Below are 16249 nucleotides of genomic sequence, written 5' to 3'. Positions count from 1 at the left end.
TTGAAATGCTATATTATACCATCTTTATTCAAGATATCAGGGGTAGCGTATTATGATAGACTAATAATGATTTTTTATTTTGATATTGCTGACGATCAGCCACTGTCTCGACGGCATGTCGAACAGCAAGGTTGCACAGATTTATGGGCGTGGAAACAGACCACGTTTGTGAGTCATGCACAGAACCGCTGAGTAGCACATCTCGATAGGTAACATAAATCAACAGAACACCGTCATCCAGCGGATGCTGTCCAACAGAACATAAGTCTATTTACATTGAAATAAAGACACAGGCAACTGTTGTGTCTAAAGAGCAGATGAAACCATTGGTGGCTCCTCCTGTGCTTCCTCACTGACCCCGCCAAAAACCAGTAGGCTACTGTTCTCGGGTAAAGTTAATGAAAGGCTAAGAATAAAAGGCTGCGGGCTAACGTCATCATGTGTTTCATGTATTTCTTGAATTTAACGATCTCCTCCTATCAAACACTTGCATTAGGATCCTTTTGTTACATCTTACAGCCTTTACATTATGTTATATAATGAGATAGGGGAGACCGGGTATGGTTGTAACACTTTTTGCTTCAGTAACTATAACTCACTGAATTTTTTTAGCTAGACTTCTCAAATTTTTATACAAAGTACCCACATATGTTCACTACGAATGGAACCAATTCAATCCTCTACAAGAATATCACAGACCTCGTGAGTTGATGTCAAATGCATTGTGTTCCCTTGTTACAACCTACCCCAATAGCGGGGTAGGTTGTAACAATCACACAAAAGAATCAAAAATAGAATCCACACTATATGATAAGCTTCCAAAACAGGTAGTGATATCAAAGAACAATGTTTCACTCTTGCTGTAACAGACTTTGTCTGATGACTCGTGTATGTAAATTTATCTATAGAATAAACTTACTTAAAAGTATACTTAATACTACTAAAATGTTCCTAATTAAAGAACATCTCTGTACATCCTTAGGTCTAACTAAAAATAGGTGTATGTATGTGTGTGTCAATGTGTGTATATTCTTATTCCGAGTCACAGTCAGTGCTTGAAGTGAGCCAGTATTCACCGGTACGTATACCAGCACTTCTATAATTTACTCTTTGGCGTACTGGGACTTTTTTTGCGCACAGGCACTTCTCACAAGCTGCCCATACGCTTTTCTACCCTCTCCACCGGCGGAGACAGAGTACGGAAAAGGTCGATAAGTCGAAAAGTGACGATACACACGTCAACATGTGCACAACATGTGAATGGGGAGTACTGGTCACAGTGCTGACCAATTAATACTGGTAACCTTGTGGTGCCGGTTTGGTGGGCCCATACTGCAAAGGGTACTCTGTAGAATATTAAAATCAGTGTTGCAACCCACCCCACCCCTGTCAGCCAATGTTGAGCTAGCGGTATTACCATAGTGGTTTGAAATTAGAATTGAAAAAGTGCATCACATGTTGCCTGAGAAACTATATTTCCATCTAATATAAGTCAAGCAATTCTATCTGCAATAGCATAGATACTAAACAAAAAATAGTCTTGGTCAAAAAATTTACTTTCTTACCTCAAAATCAGTTTTTTCTCTATATATTCTGAATGCACCTCTTTCCAGGGAGGAAGTAGGTGATCATTTCAGTATTTACCTAACTCCTAACTTATCTATATTTGATGGAATTGGTGTTGTTACAACTCTCCCCACGTTACAACCATACCCGGTCTCCCCTATTATCTAGCGTTATGTCGCCTACAGCCTTTCTGTGTTTTGTCATTAAACAAATTGATAAAATCAATTAAGATCTGCCTGTTGACATTTTGTTGATTTTGTAAAAGCAATTAAAGAGCAACCATGTGGATTAAACGAGTTAACGTCTTCCAGTATCTTCAACCAAGTCCAGTTGCCCTTGACTTTAACCTTCGTTGGATAACTATGACCTGGATGACTGAGAATCTTCACAGACACCTAAAGTAGGAGAGTTTTTTTTTTAAAATATATTTTACAAGGTTAGGATGCTTCTGTAATACACTTTTCTTATCTAAAGTTAAGAAAGGAATCTTGAATTGGAACTGTTAATCTGTAATGGCCTTTTTCCTAAATGATTTCCTAACCCTTATTACCATGGTTACCAAGCAGTTAGGATAGGAACTTTCTGTAATATGGCCCCAGATCTGCATTTGTTTCTCCCACAGCTGTGCTGCAAACGTGAATGATAGAATAATGCATGCATACGCTGTACACTTTATATTTAGAATAATATGTAGGCTATACATATAGAGTTCTTCAACAGTCACTATTGTGTTGACACATGCTGCAGAAACCCAGGCCACCTCTGACATTATGGGATTGGCACCTTGTTTCACACAAGGGCTCTGGGTGTCTGCCACCACCTAATAAAGCTATGTGTTACAATGTTCCAAGATAGTATTAACTGCTCCACTTTACTGGCCTTATGTTTGTGACCCACTTACACAGTAACATGCAGTGTGGGGAGGATTGCGCCGTCAAGTGATTATTCCAAAGCATGACAGGCATTGTGAAATAGTTTTATGTGCTGTATGAAGTTTTGAAGCCACTGTAAAATGGGAAGTGTTCATATAATGTGGGACACATAGTGCATATCTAACCTATGAAATCCATTAACTTTTTTCCAAATAACATCCGACCATACAGTAAGGTTTTGGAGAATGTGTTCGCTAAATGAGTTGTTGATAATAGCAGTTGCAGGATCCATGACAGACATGTTTGTTTTTAAAGTCAAATGTCAGCAGTAACATACGCTATGTACTCCGTAAGTACGTACACCAACTAAACTATGACGAAAGGCTGACGACGCAAACCATGGATGGGTCTTCTGTATGTTCCAGTGAGTTGAATCTTTTTTTCACAGCCAGGTACGACCGTAAAGTAATTTTTTGTCTTTGTCGGAGGGCCGGACGTGACGTCAGTGTCGGAAAAAAAGCTGTCAAAGGGGAGTAACACACGTGCTGAAGGAAGCTGTTGCGAGAACATGAAAGCTAAACTCTGACTGAAAAGACTTCATAGCAACATTTTGTGTTCCGTGTCCACCCGTTAACAGAGTCAGACGGTAGAGGTCCTCCCGGCTTCCCAGAGGCGCGCGCAGCAGGACAGCGGTTGGACAGTTTAACTAAGCCAGAAGGAGATCAGCACTCGGGGCGAAGAGAGTTCTTGGTCTCTTCTTCCAGGGCCTGTGTGTGTGTGTGTGTGTGTGTGTGTGTGTGTGTGTGTATATGTATATTTGCTCGTTGCCTTAGCAGCTTGTTAAGTTTATGTCTATTAGACTGAAGGACTGGTGAGGGTTATTTGACCATCATGGCGGACTACCTGATCAGCGGGCAGACCGGTTACGTCCCTGATGACGGGCTAACGGGACAGCAGCTGTTCAACGGAGGAGACGGGCTGACATACAAGTAAAGACTCCATTATCATTCCGACTCCTCTCCCCCGGGCTAACCAGGCAAAGCATGGCATCGCACTCAACGAACTACTTAACGTGACTGATGTAATGTTTGGTAGATTGTTTCTCAGTTGGCCAACAAGTCGATCTGTTGTTGCCAAAGTCAGACTGAACTAACGTTATACACTGATTGGCATAAAGTCCAACTGGGGGAGTGTTGACCAAATAACTGATTGTCAGTATTGGATGAATGATTGACAGTAATATAATTGTTAGAAGTTAAAAGCAAACTGTTATTCGAGTCAGACTCAGTCTTTTGGTACATTACTGATTTAATCGATCCATTATTTGTTCAAAGAAACATTGAGCTACTACCTTTTTAAATGGATAAGTTATAACTAGGATGAGTCAAGCTCCAAACCCACTTGATCTTACATCATAGTGACATTGTCAGGTTCAAAATAAAATAAAAACTTGAGAGAGTGCTTCCAGATCCACTGAAGAAATAATACAGCTGTTTTCACAGACTGCCAGATAATTATTGTCACAAGCTGAACTTAATGTTTAAAATTTGAGTGTTTCCTAAATGTCCAAAGTAATCGCAAGTGTACATTAGAAGTTACCAGAGCCCAAATTTGTCTTTAATTTGATGTTCTTAAAATAAGTGCCCCCAAAGTATGGAATGCATTAAATGAAACAATATAAGAAATCACGTTGTGGTCGGTACAAAGTTGGTACAACTAGTCTCTTTGTGTTTATATTAACTGGGAGATAACACTTGGCAGCATTTTTATGACTGTTGACCTTTACCTGCAGACAGTTGATTGTTTTGACCTTTTAAATTACACATTGCCAGCCACAAACTGTAGTATTTCTGGTAAGTAAAGTACCTGGATTTAAAAAGTGAAAACATTTCTGTAGTCTGGATTACGGGCTCTTGGAAATGAGAGGGGGAAACATTCCTTATATACACACACTGGTCCCAAATTTAGGGCTTGTTGGCCCCTGGCTATATTTAGAGCATCTACATGTTAGTCCACTGTTCAGTAAAGCACAGATCGTAATGACTAGATGTTGGCACCTTTCCTGTCCAAAATCACAGATTATATCTTTGCTCATATCATGACATCAATATATTTCTATATCTACCACTTTACAAAGTGAATTGCCAAAAGCTAATGTGTATTGATGACCCTTTGACCCATTGAGGCCATGATTTAATTGATTAAATTTGTATGCTTTTGCCAGTGTATTAAAGCATAGTAGTGGTTCACTCATGTCACATGCCTGAACACACCATTTTGCCCTCTGCATCTTCTTGTTCTCATTGTCACATGGGTCTCACTGCCACATTCATCGGCATGCTTTGCATTTAAAAAGTTGTCTGACCCGATACATGACACCACCTGAGGATTCCAGAGAAAGTAATTCATGTCATGTCCCACTCGGAGTAGTTTTAGTCACACTTTTCCTTGAGTGCCTTCTTGGTTTTCTATTTCTGAACTAGAAAATATTTGGCTGGAAAATATTAACAACGTTACTATTTACAGACTTGACCTAAATATGTGTTGATGTTAATCTTAAGGTTTTAGTTCTTAGTTTTGGAATGTGAGGTTTTAGATTATGCATTAAATTGTTTGTGTCTTCATTAGCTGTCAATTCAGTTTTCTTCAGTAAGTACCAATTCATGACTTTCAAAAAAAGGTTATCTCAGTGCATTTTTCATATAGAGCAGGTCTAGACCATAGTCTATGTAATATTAGCTGCCCTAACCTTGTCTGGTCTGTCTTTCAGCGACTTCCTGATTTTGCCAGGCTACATTGACTTCACAGCAGATCAAGTGGTGAGTCATGATGACAGACAAATATTTACCAACACATAAAATCTGACATACGCTGCTGTTGTGGTATTAAACTTATTTGAGCCTGGGAGAGTTAGGATTATCAGCTTTGTGCTTTCTATTTACATTTAGGGTGTTTGGTACAAAAACATGTATCTTAAATGCTATTATCTAATGTTAGCATAGGAATTTGTTTATTACAGAACAGACTTAACTGAAACATTTCCTTAGTTAGGTAAGAAAGTTAGGTATCCTGAGATGGCAAAGACATTATAAATAACTGCTAAAAATAGCAGCACCACTGTTGTTAGGTCCTAATGGCAATTACAATAAACCTGGGGAACAACATGAACACCAACATATTATGATTAAAAGGTTACTCAAACTGTATGATGAGACTTTAAATTTCAGGACCATGTGTTAATGGGTGTATATTGATTGTCAAGGCGATTCATTTTGAGTTTGAGCAACATGCTTTGTCCACTGAAATCTTTATCCCAAGCTGATAATTGGGATGAAAACTTCCCAAAATGGTGGGGTTGCCTTTTCAGACCCATTGTCTGTTATAGCAAGCTAGCTAGTAAGGGGCAATGAAGTGAGACAGCTGTTGTCAAAGCTGGCTGTCACAGGCAGTCTTGTTCTTGTTCTAAACTCAGATACATGCATCGCTGGATGATTTGAAGAATCAAGTTTACAGTTCTATAAGATACAAGGTCTGAGATGGGATAAGGCACAGCCATGATGAGTTTAGCTTCTGTAATAGGAAGATAGGATTTTTCCTGTCCATGAAACTTTTAAGATGGGAAGAGCAGTTAGGATATGTTTCTGTAATGAGGCCCCTGATGTCTTTGTCCAGGACCTGACCTCAGCACTCACCAAACAAATCACCATGAAAACTCCCCTCGTCTCCTCTCCAATGGACACTGTCACAGAGGCCAGCATGGCCATCGCAATGGCGGTAAGTATGAAGCAAGCAAATGGTTTCTTTTACATTATTAGGGTGTTTATTGTTCTTGCTATTGTATTTGCGTACTATGACACTCCCACATACTGAAGTATTGTCTCCTCCCAGCTAACGGGCGGTATTGGCTTTATCCACCACAACTGTACTCCAGAGTTCCAGGCCAATGAAGTTCGCAAAGTCAAGGTGATGATGATTATCTGTATGGTTTTATTTTCTCTCTGTACTCCTTCATCCCTTCTTCACTTTCTTTCATCATCTTATCTTTTGTCTTTTAAGATTCTTTCTTATCTATTTATCCTTCATGTCATCTTTGTTTTTCCAGTGTCCTCAGTCTTTCACATGATTGTTTGATCCTTTTTTTTCCCCCTCAACTTTTATCTTACATCTGCTTCTCTTTGTCTTTGTTCTTCTCTGTTTTTGTTTGCTGCTGTCAGTTGGAAATATATTCCCTTGCTCCTCTGCTCTAGAGTGTAGATAGTGGAACACTCACATATTCTTTATCCAACCCTCCCTAATTGACTCCCTTACACACTTTCCCCTGCTGTTACTTTTTCTTTCTTTTCTTTCTTTCTTTCTTTCTTTCCTTCCTTCCTATGCTGGCTCTTACACCCATTTTCCATTTTTTTTTAAATTTTTGTTCTACACCCCTGCTCTTTCTCTTGCCCTTTATTCTTCCTCAAACCTCCTTTTCCTCACTTCCCTCCTTCCCTACGTCCTCCAGCGTTACGAGCAGGGCTTCATCACGGACCCCGTGGTGATGAGCCCCAACAAGTGTGTACGGGACGTCTTCCAGGCCAAGGCTCGTCACGGCTTCTGCGGAATCCCCATCACAGACAACGGCAAAATGGGCGGCAAGCTGGTGGGCATCATCTCTTCCAGAGACATCGATTTTCTGAAGGAGGAGGACCACGGCCTGCCACTGAGCGAGGTTGTTGGGCTTTTGACATAAGCCTTAAGTGATTTATAAGTACTATGATGTTTAAAGCTGGATGAAATTGATGAATAAAGATTTTATGATACATATTGGTATTCAATTGCTAAGAATTTAAGTACATACTGAGGTTTTGGGACTGATATAGTTGAATATATTAATGTTAAAATAAATAATAATAAGGCAGCATATGCATAAATGTGTATAATGTGTCTTCTTGCATATCTGCCAAAACTAGTTGTTTCAGGGGGTCTACCGCCTGTGTGTGTGTGTGTGTGTGTGTTTGTGTGTGTATACATATATAAACATATATAAACAAAATATATATGTAAAAGCCAAGCTCAAATTCAAGTACATTTTTTAAATGTTCTATAGATCTGTTTTTCACTTTTATATCAGAGTCACATTTTAAAGAACTAAAACTCCCAGAAATAGTACGTTTTCTGAAACCTCTGCATTGAGTTTAGATTCTTCCTTTTATTTATGATCTGTGTGTGTCACTGTTTCGACAGGTGATGACAAAGCGAGAGGATCTAGTGGTCGCCCCTGCTGGAGTGACGCTGAAAGAAGCCAATGAAATCCTCCAGAGGAGTAAGAAAGGTAAGGAGGAGTATGCATGATTTGCATGTTTTTTTAGGAATCCCAAGATTTGAGTTAATTGAATTGTATCAGCCTACCTCCAGTTACCAGTGTCTGTACATGTTTAACCTCCCTCCTCTCCTCCTGCAGGTAAACTGCCTATAGTGAATGAAGAGGGCTCTCTGGTGTCCATCATCGCCCGCACAGACCTGAAGAAAAACAGAGACTTCCCTCTGGCTTCCAAAGACTCCCGCAAACAGCTGCTGTGTGGTGCTGCCATCGGCACCCACAATGACGACAAGTACCGACTGGACCTGCTGGCGCAGAGTGGGGTGGATGTAATTGTACTGGTAAGGAGGAGAACCTTTAGTGCAGGGGCTTGGGCTCAAACTGGCTTTCACTAGTCTACTGGGATACACTACAGACTTTGTTCCCAAAAAAACAAATAAACTATTTTCAAGTGGTTTCAGCTTTGTTACTGAGTTGTCAGTACCACAGCTTTGTTTTTTGTAAAGTCAATAAAATGCCTTCAAAATTTATCTTTAAAAAAGTCCTCAGGAGATGTTATATAAATGCATGATAGTTTGTACTTTTGCAGGATCTGTCGACAAATTCCGTTCCTTCCCCCCCTTCCCTTGCCCCATACACAGCAGCAAAATAAATTCATATATATGCTGTGATATATAAATGGATTAAGTGGCGCCTCTCTCTGCGACATTGTGGTAGGTATGGTCTAGTGATGCGATTAATTGGATTATATTCACAGAAAGTATAAAACATATTACATGTGTCCATTAAAAGTAAATGGACACATGTAATGTACTTTACCGGATCCTCTTGGGCCTTGGATCCACTCCCCCATAGTCTCTCCAAATCCTGTGGGAAACACTGAGTTAAAAACATTTTGATTATTTAATGTATGCATGTATGGCAAAATAAAAGGAAAAAATGTGAATGTACTTGTTTGGTTCTCGACAAATTTTTTCATTATATTTGGCTTTGGCAAAGAATTTTCATTTCGGTACATCCCTAGTAAGGTTGCCTTTTTTGGGATTTTTATTTATTCATGTTTTGGAAAGCCAAGTCGCTTCACTTGGGCTTGTTTCCATAGACCTGGTTGCTTGTTTCTCTTGTGAGATCTCGCAACACTGGTCAGTACTGGAACTGCTGAAAAGACTTAAAGTGAGCTCTTTCACAGATTTGTAATGGGTTAACTGGGTTTACATAGTGTAGTAATCATTGAGGGACTCCGGTGCATGACAGACCAGATATCAAAATCAATGAAACAAGTCTGCATTTTTTTTTTTGTATACAATTTATTCAATTTTGTAAAGACTTGCTGCCACTGAGTGGGTTAATGAGAGATTATGTTTTTGATGACTCGAACATGCATCCTAGGATCAGACCTGGGTTTTGTGCCCCAGCAGCAGCGGGTTAATTAGAGATGATCCACAGCGATGAAAACTTTGATCTCAAACTTGGGATAAAGTGTAATGGTGTTCAGACAGATTTGATCTGGATTCCCTACATTTGACTTAGGTTTTAGGTTGTCTACTAGCTGTTAAGTGAACAAATTGAGATTTGTGATGCTCTGTAAATAAAAATGTTTTGTGTTCCTTCTGTACCTGCAGGACTCATCCCAGGGCAACTCAATCTTCCAGATCAATATGATCAAATATATAAAAGAAAAGTATCCAAACCTACAGGTCATCGGAGGCAATGGTAACTACACTTATCTTTACCTATGCACCAACATGTCAAAATAACCAGAAAAGGTCTTTCCTTACATTTGCACTTGTTTACTGACCTGTTGATGGTTAGTCAAAATCATATATATATATATATATATATATATATATATGATTAAAAGGGGACTCTCACTGAGCCAGTGTTTGTCATTGGCTGTGACTGCAAAAAGATCAGCTGTGTCATGTTTCTCAGTGTCCAAACAATTGGTTAAGTTTCCTTGATGCCCCCAATACTAATGAAAATAGTTTCAGTTGTAGTGGCTTGTTGATCACATTGCTTAGAGTTAGAGGGACACATTGCGAGAACATTGTCGTTATCGAGCTCCAACAGCCTCTCTGTCTCCCCATGTCTGCTGCAGTGGTGACTGCAGCTCAGGCTAAGAACCTGATTGATGCAGGAGTGGATGCGCTAAGAGTGGGTATGGGCAGCGGCTCCATCTGCATCACACAGGAAGGTGAGTGACCCCCCCCCCCCCAACAGTCAGCCAGTCTGGAGCCTCTAATGCAGTAAATGAATCTGCCAATCAAAGGCTGAAAGTAAAATCAAGTCATTTTGTTCAACATTTTGATTGCCTTTATTTTGGCAGTAGAAAGTGGGATGTTAAATATCTGCTTTGCTTGACTGATCCTAATGCTGGGACCAAACTACAGGTGCATCTCAGAAATATAAAGTAAAATATTGTAAAAAGTGTTCTTTTTTTTCTGTAACTTAAGTCCAAAAGTGAAACTTTCATATATTCTAGATTTATTACACATAAATTGAAATATTTAATTTTTATATATCTCAATTATATGAAAGTTTCACTTTTTTAATTAAATTACAGGAAACCTTTTCACAATAGGCACCTGTACATTTCAGCTTGGTGATGACACAAAAAATATTACGTGGTTCATCAATTCCTGGGTAGTATGTCTTAGTGGAAGATAACGGATTCTGCACGTAGGACTCAGGAGGCTCAGATGGAAAGACAAGCATGTCAGAATAATTTTGCCTTCTCTCAGATAGTTTGATGTCTGTGACGTGCTCTGATTAGGGTGCAGTGTGTGTTGACAGTTCTGATCCTGGAAGTCTGTCTCTGGTGCCTCTTGCCATTAAGTTATGCAGGTTGTTAAATAAGACAAGCTATGATTGGTCAGGGATCAGACTGACATTTCTGTTCGCCATGTCATGTCAGGTACTGTGATCACCCGATATGGCATGGTGACCAACTGGCTGTAGTTGGTTAAATTGTGCATTTAGGGGTCAGTTCACAGAGAAAATGAAGCTGATTTGAATTTAAACAGATTTTTTGTAAAAACAACTTTTGGATTTTGAATCTAAATTGTCATTGGTTTACATTTAGCTGTGATTTGTCTGGCAGAGTTGAGCATACAGTAGGTAGTGTCTGTGTGCATCTTGTTATCTCTGACTTAAGTTGTCTCTTCATTCTCTTGGCTTTCTCCCTCTTAAATTCTCTCCCACCCTGGTGTTTGTATGAGTGTATTTGTGTATGTGTGTGTCCGTGTCCAGCTCCCCCCAGTGTACCACCAGCAATAAAGCTTCACAGCCCCAAAACCCCAACCACTGTTACGGGATACTCCAGTAAGTTTTCCCACCCCCTTTGGCCTGTGGTGGGCTCTCATTGGCTCCACTGTCACAGTGTGCCCCCCCCCCCCCCCCCCCAAACTTCACAGCCTGCTGCATTGATTGGTTAACAGCTTTGCACTGGTAGAAGTAGCAGGTATTGGTAGCAGGTATTTGTTTGTTTTGAGAGTCGGCCTTGTGTTCTGGGGTTTTAGGGTTTTGCTTGTTTCTGTGTTCTCACTAATCTGTAAATCATCTTGAATGAGTGTTGCTTTTACTCCACCCACTTTACTGACCTTTTGGTCCCTGGTCTTGATGATGTCATCAGATTGAGACACTATCCACTTGTGTCCTTCGGTTGCCTATGGATACCATTGGTCAGATGGTGGCTGGTTTTAAGTCTAAACCCTCTGTGTGCTGCTTCTGTGACAGGATTGTGATTTACTGAACATATTGAATAATTTTTTGAATATTGAATATATATAACATACACTCGTGCAAAAATCCATATCTCAAATATTAGAATAAAAACTGTATAATACAGAAATGTCGACCTTCTGAAAAAAGTAAATTTATGCACTCAGTACTTCATGCAAAAGGTCTGGGCTCCTTCTGCATGGATTACTGCATCACTGCTGCGTGGCATGGAGGCAGTCACCCTTATGGAGGCCCAGGTTGCTTTGATAGCGGCCTTGTCTGTATTGTTCTGGTGCCTCTCATTTTCTTCTTAACAATACCACAGATTCTCTTTGGGGTTCAGATCAGACGAGTTGGCTGGCCAGTCAAGTAGTCACAGTAGTACCATGGGTAGCAAACCAGTTACTAGTGGTTTTGGCACTGTTGGAGAAGGAAATCTGCATTCCCATGAAGCTTCTCAACAGATGGAAGCATGAAGTGCTCTAAAATCTCCTGGTAGACTGCTGCATTGACTTTGGACTTGATAAAACACAGTGGACCAGCACCGGCACATGACATGGCACCCCAAACCATCACTGACTTTGGAATCTTCTGCACTGGACTTCAAGCAACTTGGAAACTGTGCCTCTCCACTCATCCTCCAGACTCTGGGAACTGGATTTCCAAATGAAATGCAGAATTTACTTTCATGTGAAAAGAGGACTTTGGACCACTGAGCCAACGGTCCAGTTCTTTCTCTCCTTAGCCCAGGAAAGACGCTTCTGACACGGCCTGTGGTTCAGGAATGGCTTGACACTAGCGGCGCGACACTTGTAGCTCACTTCCTGGACACGTCTGTGCCTGGTGGCTCTTGATGCTCTGACTCCAGCCTCAGTCCACTCCTTGTGAAGCTCCTCAAGTTCTTGGCTCGTCTTTGCTTGACAAGCTGCGGTCATCCCTGTTGCTTGTGCAACTTTTGCTACCACAGCTTTACCTTTCAGTCAACTTCCCATGAATATGCTTTGATACAGCACTCTGTGACCAGCCAGCACTTTCAGCAGTGACCTTGTGTGGCTTATGGAGACTGTGAGTGAGCCTCTTCTGTCAGAAGTCTTCCCTATGATTGTTGTTGTGTTTAATGAACCAGACTGAGAGATTAAAGGCTCTTCTCAGGTCGACATTTCTGTGTTATACATTCTTTATTCTAATATTTTGAGAGATGGATTTTTGATTTCTTTGAGCTATAAGCTGTAATCATCAAGATTAAAACAAAAAAAGGCCTGAAATATTTAAATTTATGTAACAAATCTAGAATATATAAAAGTTACAGAAAAATATTTACTTTTCCACAATATTCAAATTTTCTGAGATGCACCTGTGTATATATTTTGTAAATTTCATCTATTTATATGTTTATTGTTGTTGAACACCTATTTGCAAAAAGACATTCTTTGTATGTGTAAAACCAACTTGAAAATAAATCTGATTGAGATTGGGCTACACGGTTTATAATCACCTACACTGTATGTCATAATACTTTTCCCTAAAGCAAGCTAAAGTAGCAGTACTAAATTATAATTTAGAAGTCAAGATTAGACTGACAGGTTTCCCATAAGCTACTGTAGTTCAGTATTAAAGTTACGATCCTTAACATTTTCATTTACTCAAACCCATTTTTGTTTTCAGCAATAGCCATTCAGTGTATATACATTCTGTACCCCTCTATTTATTTGTTTTCATTGTTGTTGAGTCCACCATTCCCACACTGGATTCAAATTGCCTACTTCAACATTGCTTACCATCAACATGAGTTTACTTTGCTTTCCTCTCTTACATCTTACAGCAGGATTACTAACATTATAAATGCTGCCCTGAGTTCACAGGAAGCAAAACGACTCTAGGAGTAAAAAAGGAATTAGGTTGTTTGTCTTTGTTGGCATTTAGTAAATTTGAGCGCCAGTGTCCCTCACTTGATGGTGTGAAAGATTATTGGTTGAAATCTTAAAGATCTCATTTAAATCAATTGATTAGCATGTATGTTCGGCTTAATTGAGACAGCATATATTGTATGAGACGGGTTTGGATTCAGAGGGCAGTGTGGTCGTGTCTGCTGATGTGACCATTTTAATTTCCTCATCTTACGTTTCTTTAACAACAAACAGAACAGAAACAGAAAGACACGTTCCCAGCTTGTTTGCTCATTCACTGTGTGATTCAAAGACAAAAAAAAAAAAGATTTTTAACATCACTTTGCTGTGTTTCCGCTGTGCATGCCAATCAAAACTGACCTCTCTTATTACATTTGGGAAGTTTTTATCGTCAGTTTGTCAAATTATCAGCCAGCAGATGATGCAAGTGGCAGAGCCAGCAGCTTATTCAAATTTACAACATGAAAGCTTTGTGTTTAGCTTTCTTAGCTTTTCACGAGTTTTAGTTGTGCATTCTCTGGTAGCTGAAGGCCGGTGTAATAGTAAAGACAGTCATCTGAATTACGTCTTGTCTCATCGTGACAACTTCTACAGCTGTAGATATTCTCTTACATCATTTAAACCTCCTCTGTCTCTCGCCTTCCTCCTTTCAGTGCTGGCGTGCGGCAGACCCCAGGCTACAGCAGTCTATAAGGTATCAGAGTACGCCCGGCGTTTCGGTGTGCCGGTCATCGCTGATGGCGGCATCCAGACTGTCGGGCACATTGCCAAAGCCCTGGCACTGGGAGCATCCACAGGTATGGATAGATAAGTGTTTCAGATTCATTGTGCAGGAGTTTATCATTTAAATATTTTGATGATTGATGAGATAGATGGACTAAATTAAAAATAAAAGTATTTAGCTTCAGGTTTGACTACAAGATCTATATTTGTTTTTTTTCAAATCCATTTTAAAGAAGGTATGAATGTCAGTCAGTAGCATTGTATTTTTGTTTTGCGGATAATGCGCTACCCCAGAGTTTTAAAACAAAAACTTCTCTGTTTTAGGTGTTCGGATTCGCTGATTTAGTGTTGACAGCAGGTGTAAACAGCAAAGGTGCTGCATTTTTAAATTGAAATGTTCCATGATCATATTAAAATGAAAATGGAAAGGCTATATACAGTGGCCAATATTCACAAGATGATTCAAATGTTTTAATAAAATGCCACAAGTCACAATAAAAATTACAATGCAAATTTAAGTCAAACAGCATTTCCATTTTAATATGCTCACAGAACTCCTAAACAAGATTAAAAATGACAAGGAAGATTGGATTATTTCATTAAAATACTCAAATAACATGTGGACAGTTTAAACGCTATTGTGGAATTACATTTTCATTGTGAACTTTACATCGTCATTTTAATAGGCTTCCATACTGAGGATTATAATTTGAACAGTAGATTTGGATTATGTTGTATACTTCGCTTGGTGTGAAATCTTAATTGCACTGGAGGAATAAAGCAAAAAGACTAACTTTCCCCCCACTTTTATACCAATGAAGCCTTTCAGTTAGGCATCATTAATCTCTTGTCTTCTCCTAGTCTTCCCATTTAATAACTTAACTTCCCTCTGTGTCCAGTGATGATGGGCTCTCTTCTGGCTGCCACCAGTGAAGCTCCTGGTGAATATTTCTTCTCTGACGGCATCCGGTTGAAGAAATACCGAGGGATGGGCTCCTTGGATGCCATGGACAAAAACCTGGGCTCCCAGACCAGATACTTCAGGTATAGAAGTACAAAAACAGGGCTTTCAATTTATTTCAATTCAATTTCATTTATTTAGCGCCAATTCATAACAAAGTTATTTCATTGCATATTCACATACAGCAGAAGATCTAGACTGGGGATGTCACGATACCAGAAATTTCGAAAAATTGGCCTTAGCTGAAGCTAATTACCTGGCCAGACTTTTTCTGATTAGCTGATCACCAAAGACCTCTTCCTTTTCTCTCAGTTGTAAGGGGACCAGCTGTCAGACTTGCGTGTGTTGCTGCTGCTGCTGCCACCACTATCTATGCTATCAGTTCTGTTTTTGTAGCGCTCAGGTAGCTTCATGTTATCCCCTCTGTGTCTTGTGTGAAGCGGTGTTGCTTTGCGCATCGTCCTCTGGGTGGCATCATGGCCATATTTACCATATCTGCTCCAGGATGATGCGCTACATAAAAACATAGGCTTTATAAGACAAGCCCTGCCCCGCTTTTCAGGAAATTAACTCCTGTGAAAGAGAGGATGTCCAGGACAGATGGAAAGATGATTTGATGTCAATATAATCATAGATGAGCGAGCTATTGAAATTAAAATCTTGCAATGTACTTAATTAATTAATATATTTTCTTAACTTGATTCACAGGTGTGAAATGTTAAAGGGTGGACATCATCTGTATTGTTTGAGATTTCTGTTATTATCTAAAGTTATTGATAATTGAAATGGATTGTAATGCACCTTTAAGATGGTCCTCTACTCCACTATGGTGTCAGATGCGTTTTCTTTGTGCTGTAAACTGCATCGTCATCTTTGGTGATTTTGAGTTGATCAATACTGTTAAACATCTTTCTAAGTTAGCTCTTCAACATATCACAAAACTGGGAGAAATTGAGGCTTTCACACAGAGCTATTGAAGGTAACAGCTGTGAAAACCAAATGTTAAATATTAAAATAACTTCACCCTGTCCATGTGTTGGATCCCCGGTACATACGGTACTGTAGAAAAACGAGTACCACCATGTATTTTTTTTAAATTTTGGCATCGACTTGGTACCGAAGTATCTTGTGACATCCCTAGTCTAGACCGCACTTTTTATTATTATTTACAGAGTCCATGAGCAAGCACTTTTTGCTTGCT

General features: G+C 39.6%; 1 protein-coding gene across 1 annotated transcript in view; it reads left to right on the top strand.

Moving 5' to 3' along the window:
- The first annotated feature begins 2925 nt into the window (after positions 1 to 2925).
- The window catches only part of impdh2 (IMP (inosine 5'-monophosphate) dehydrogenase 2), a 16402-nt gene continuing 3078 nt past the window's right edge, over positions 2926 to 16249 (top strand). Inside the window, exons 1-11 of the mRNA XM_046055373.1 lie at positions 2926 to 3427; positions 5209 to 5257; positions 6111 to 6212; positions 6327 to 6401; positions 6940 to 7146; positions 7662 to 7749; positions 7879 to 8078; positions 9360 to 9450; positions 9836 to 9931; positions 14018 to 14161; positions 14987 to 15131. Of these exons, the coding sequence (XP_045911329.1) occupies positions 3330 to 3427; positions 5209 to 5257; positions 6111 to 6212; positions 6327 to 6401; positions 6940 to 7146; positions 7662 to 7749; positions 7879 to 8078; positions 9360 to 9450; positions 9836 to 9931; positions 14018 to 14161; positions 14987 to 15131 (1295 nt within the window). The 5' untranslated portion in view covers positions 2926 to 3329. The remainder of the gene's footprint in view (positions 3428 to 5208; positions 5258 to 6110; positions 6213 to 6326; positions 6402 to 6939; positions 7147 to 7661; positions 7750 to 7878; positions 8079 to 9359; positions 9451 to 9835; positions 9932 to 14017; positions 14162 to 14986; positions 15132 to 16249) is intronic.

The sequence above is a fragment of the Micropterus dolomieu genome, linkage group LG08, assembly GCF_021292245.1.
Source record: "Micropterus dolomieu isolate WLL.071019.BEF.003 ecotype Adirondacks linkage group LG08, ASM2129224v1, whole genome shotgun sequence".
NCBI classification, from domain to species: domain Eukaryota; kingdom Metazoa; phylum Chordata; class Actinopteri; order Centrarchiformes; family Centrarchidae; genus Micropterus; species Micropterus dolomieu.
The sequence above is the reverse complement of the archived record's forward strand: the minus strand, read 5'-3'. Positions and strand labels throughout refer to the sequence as shown.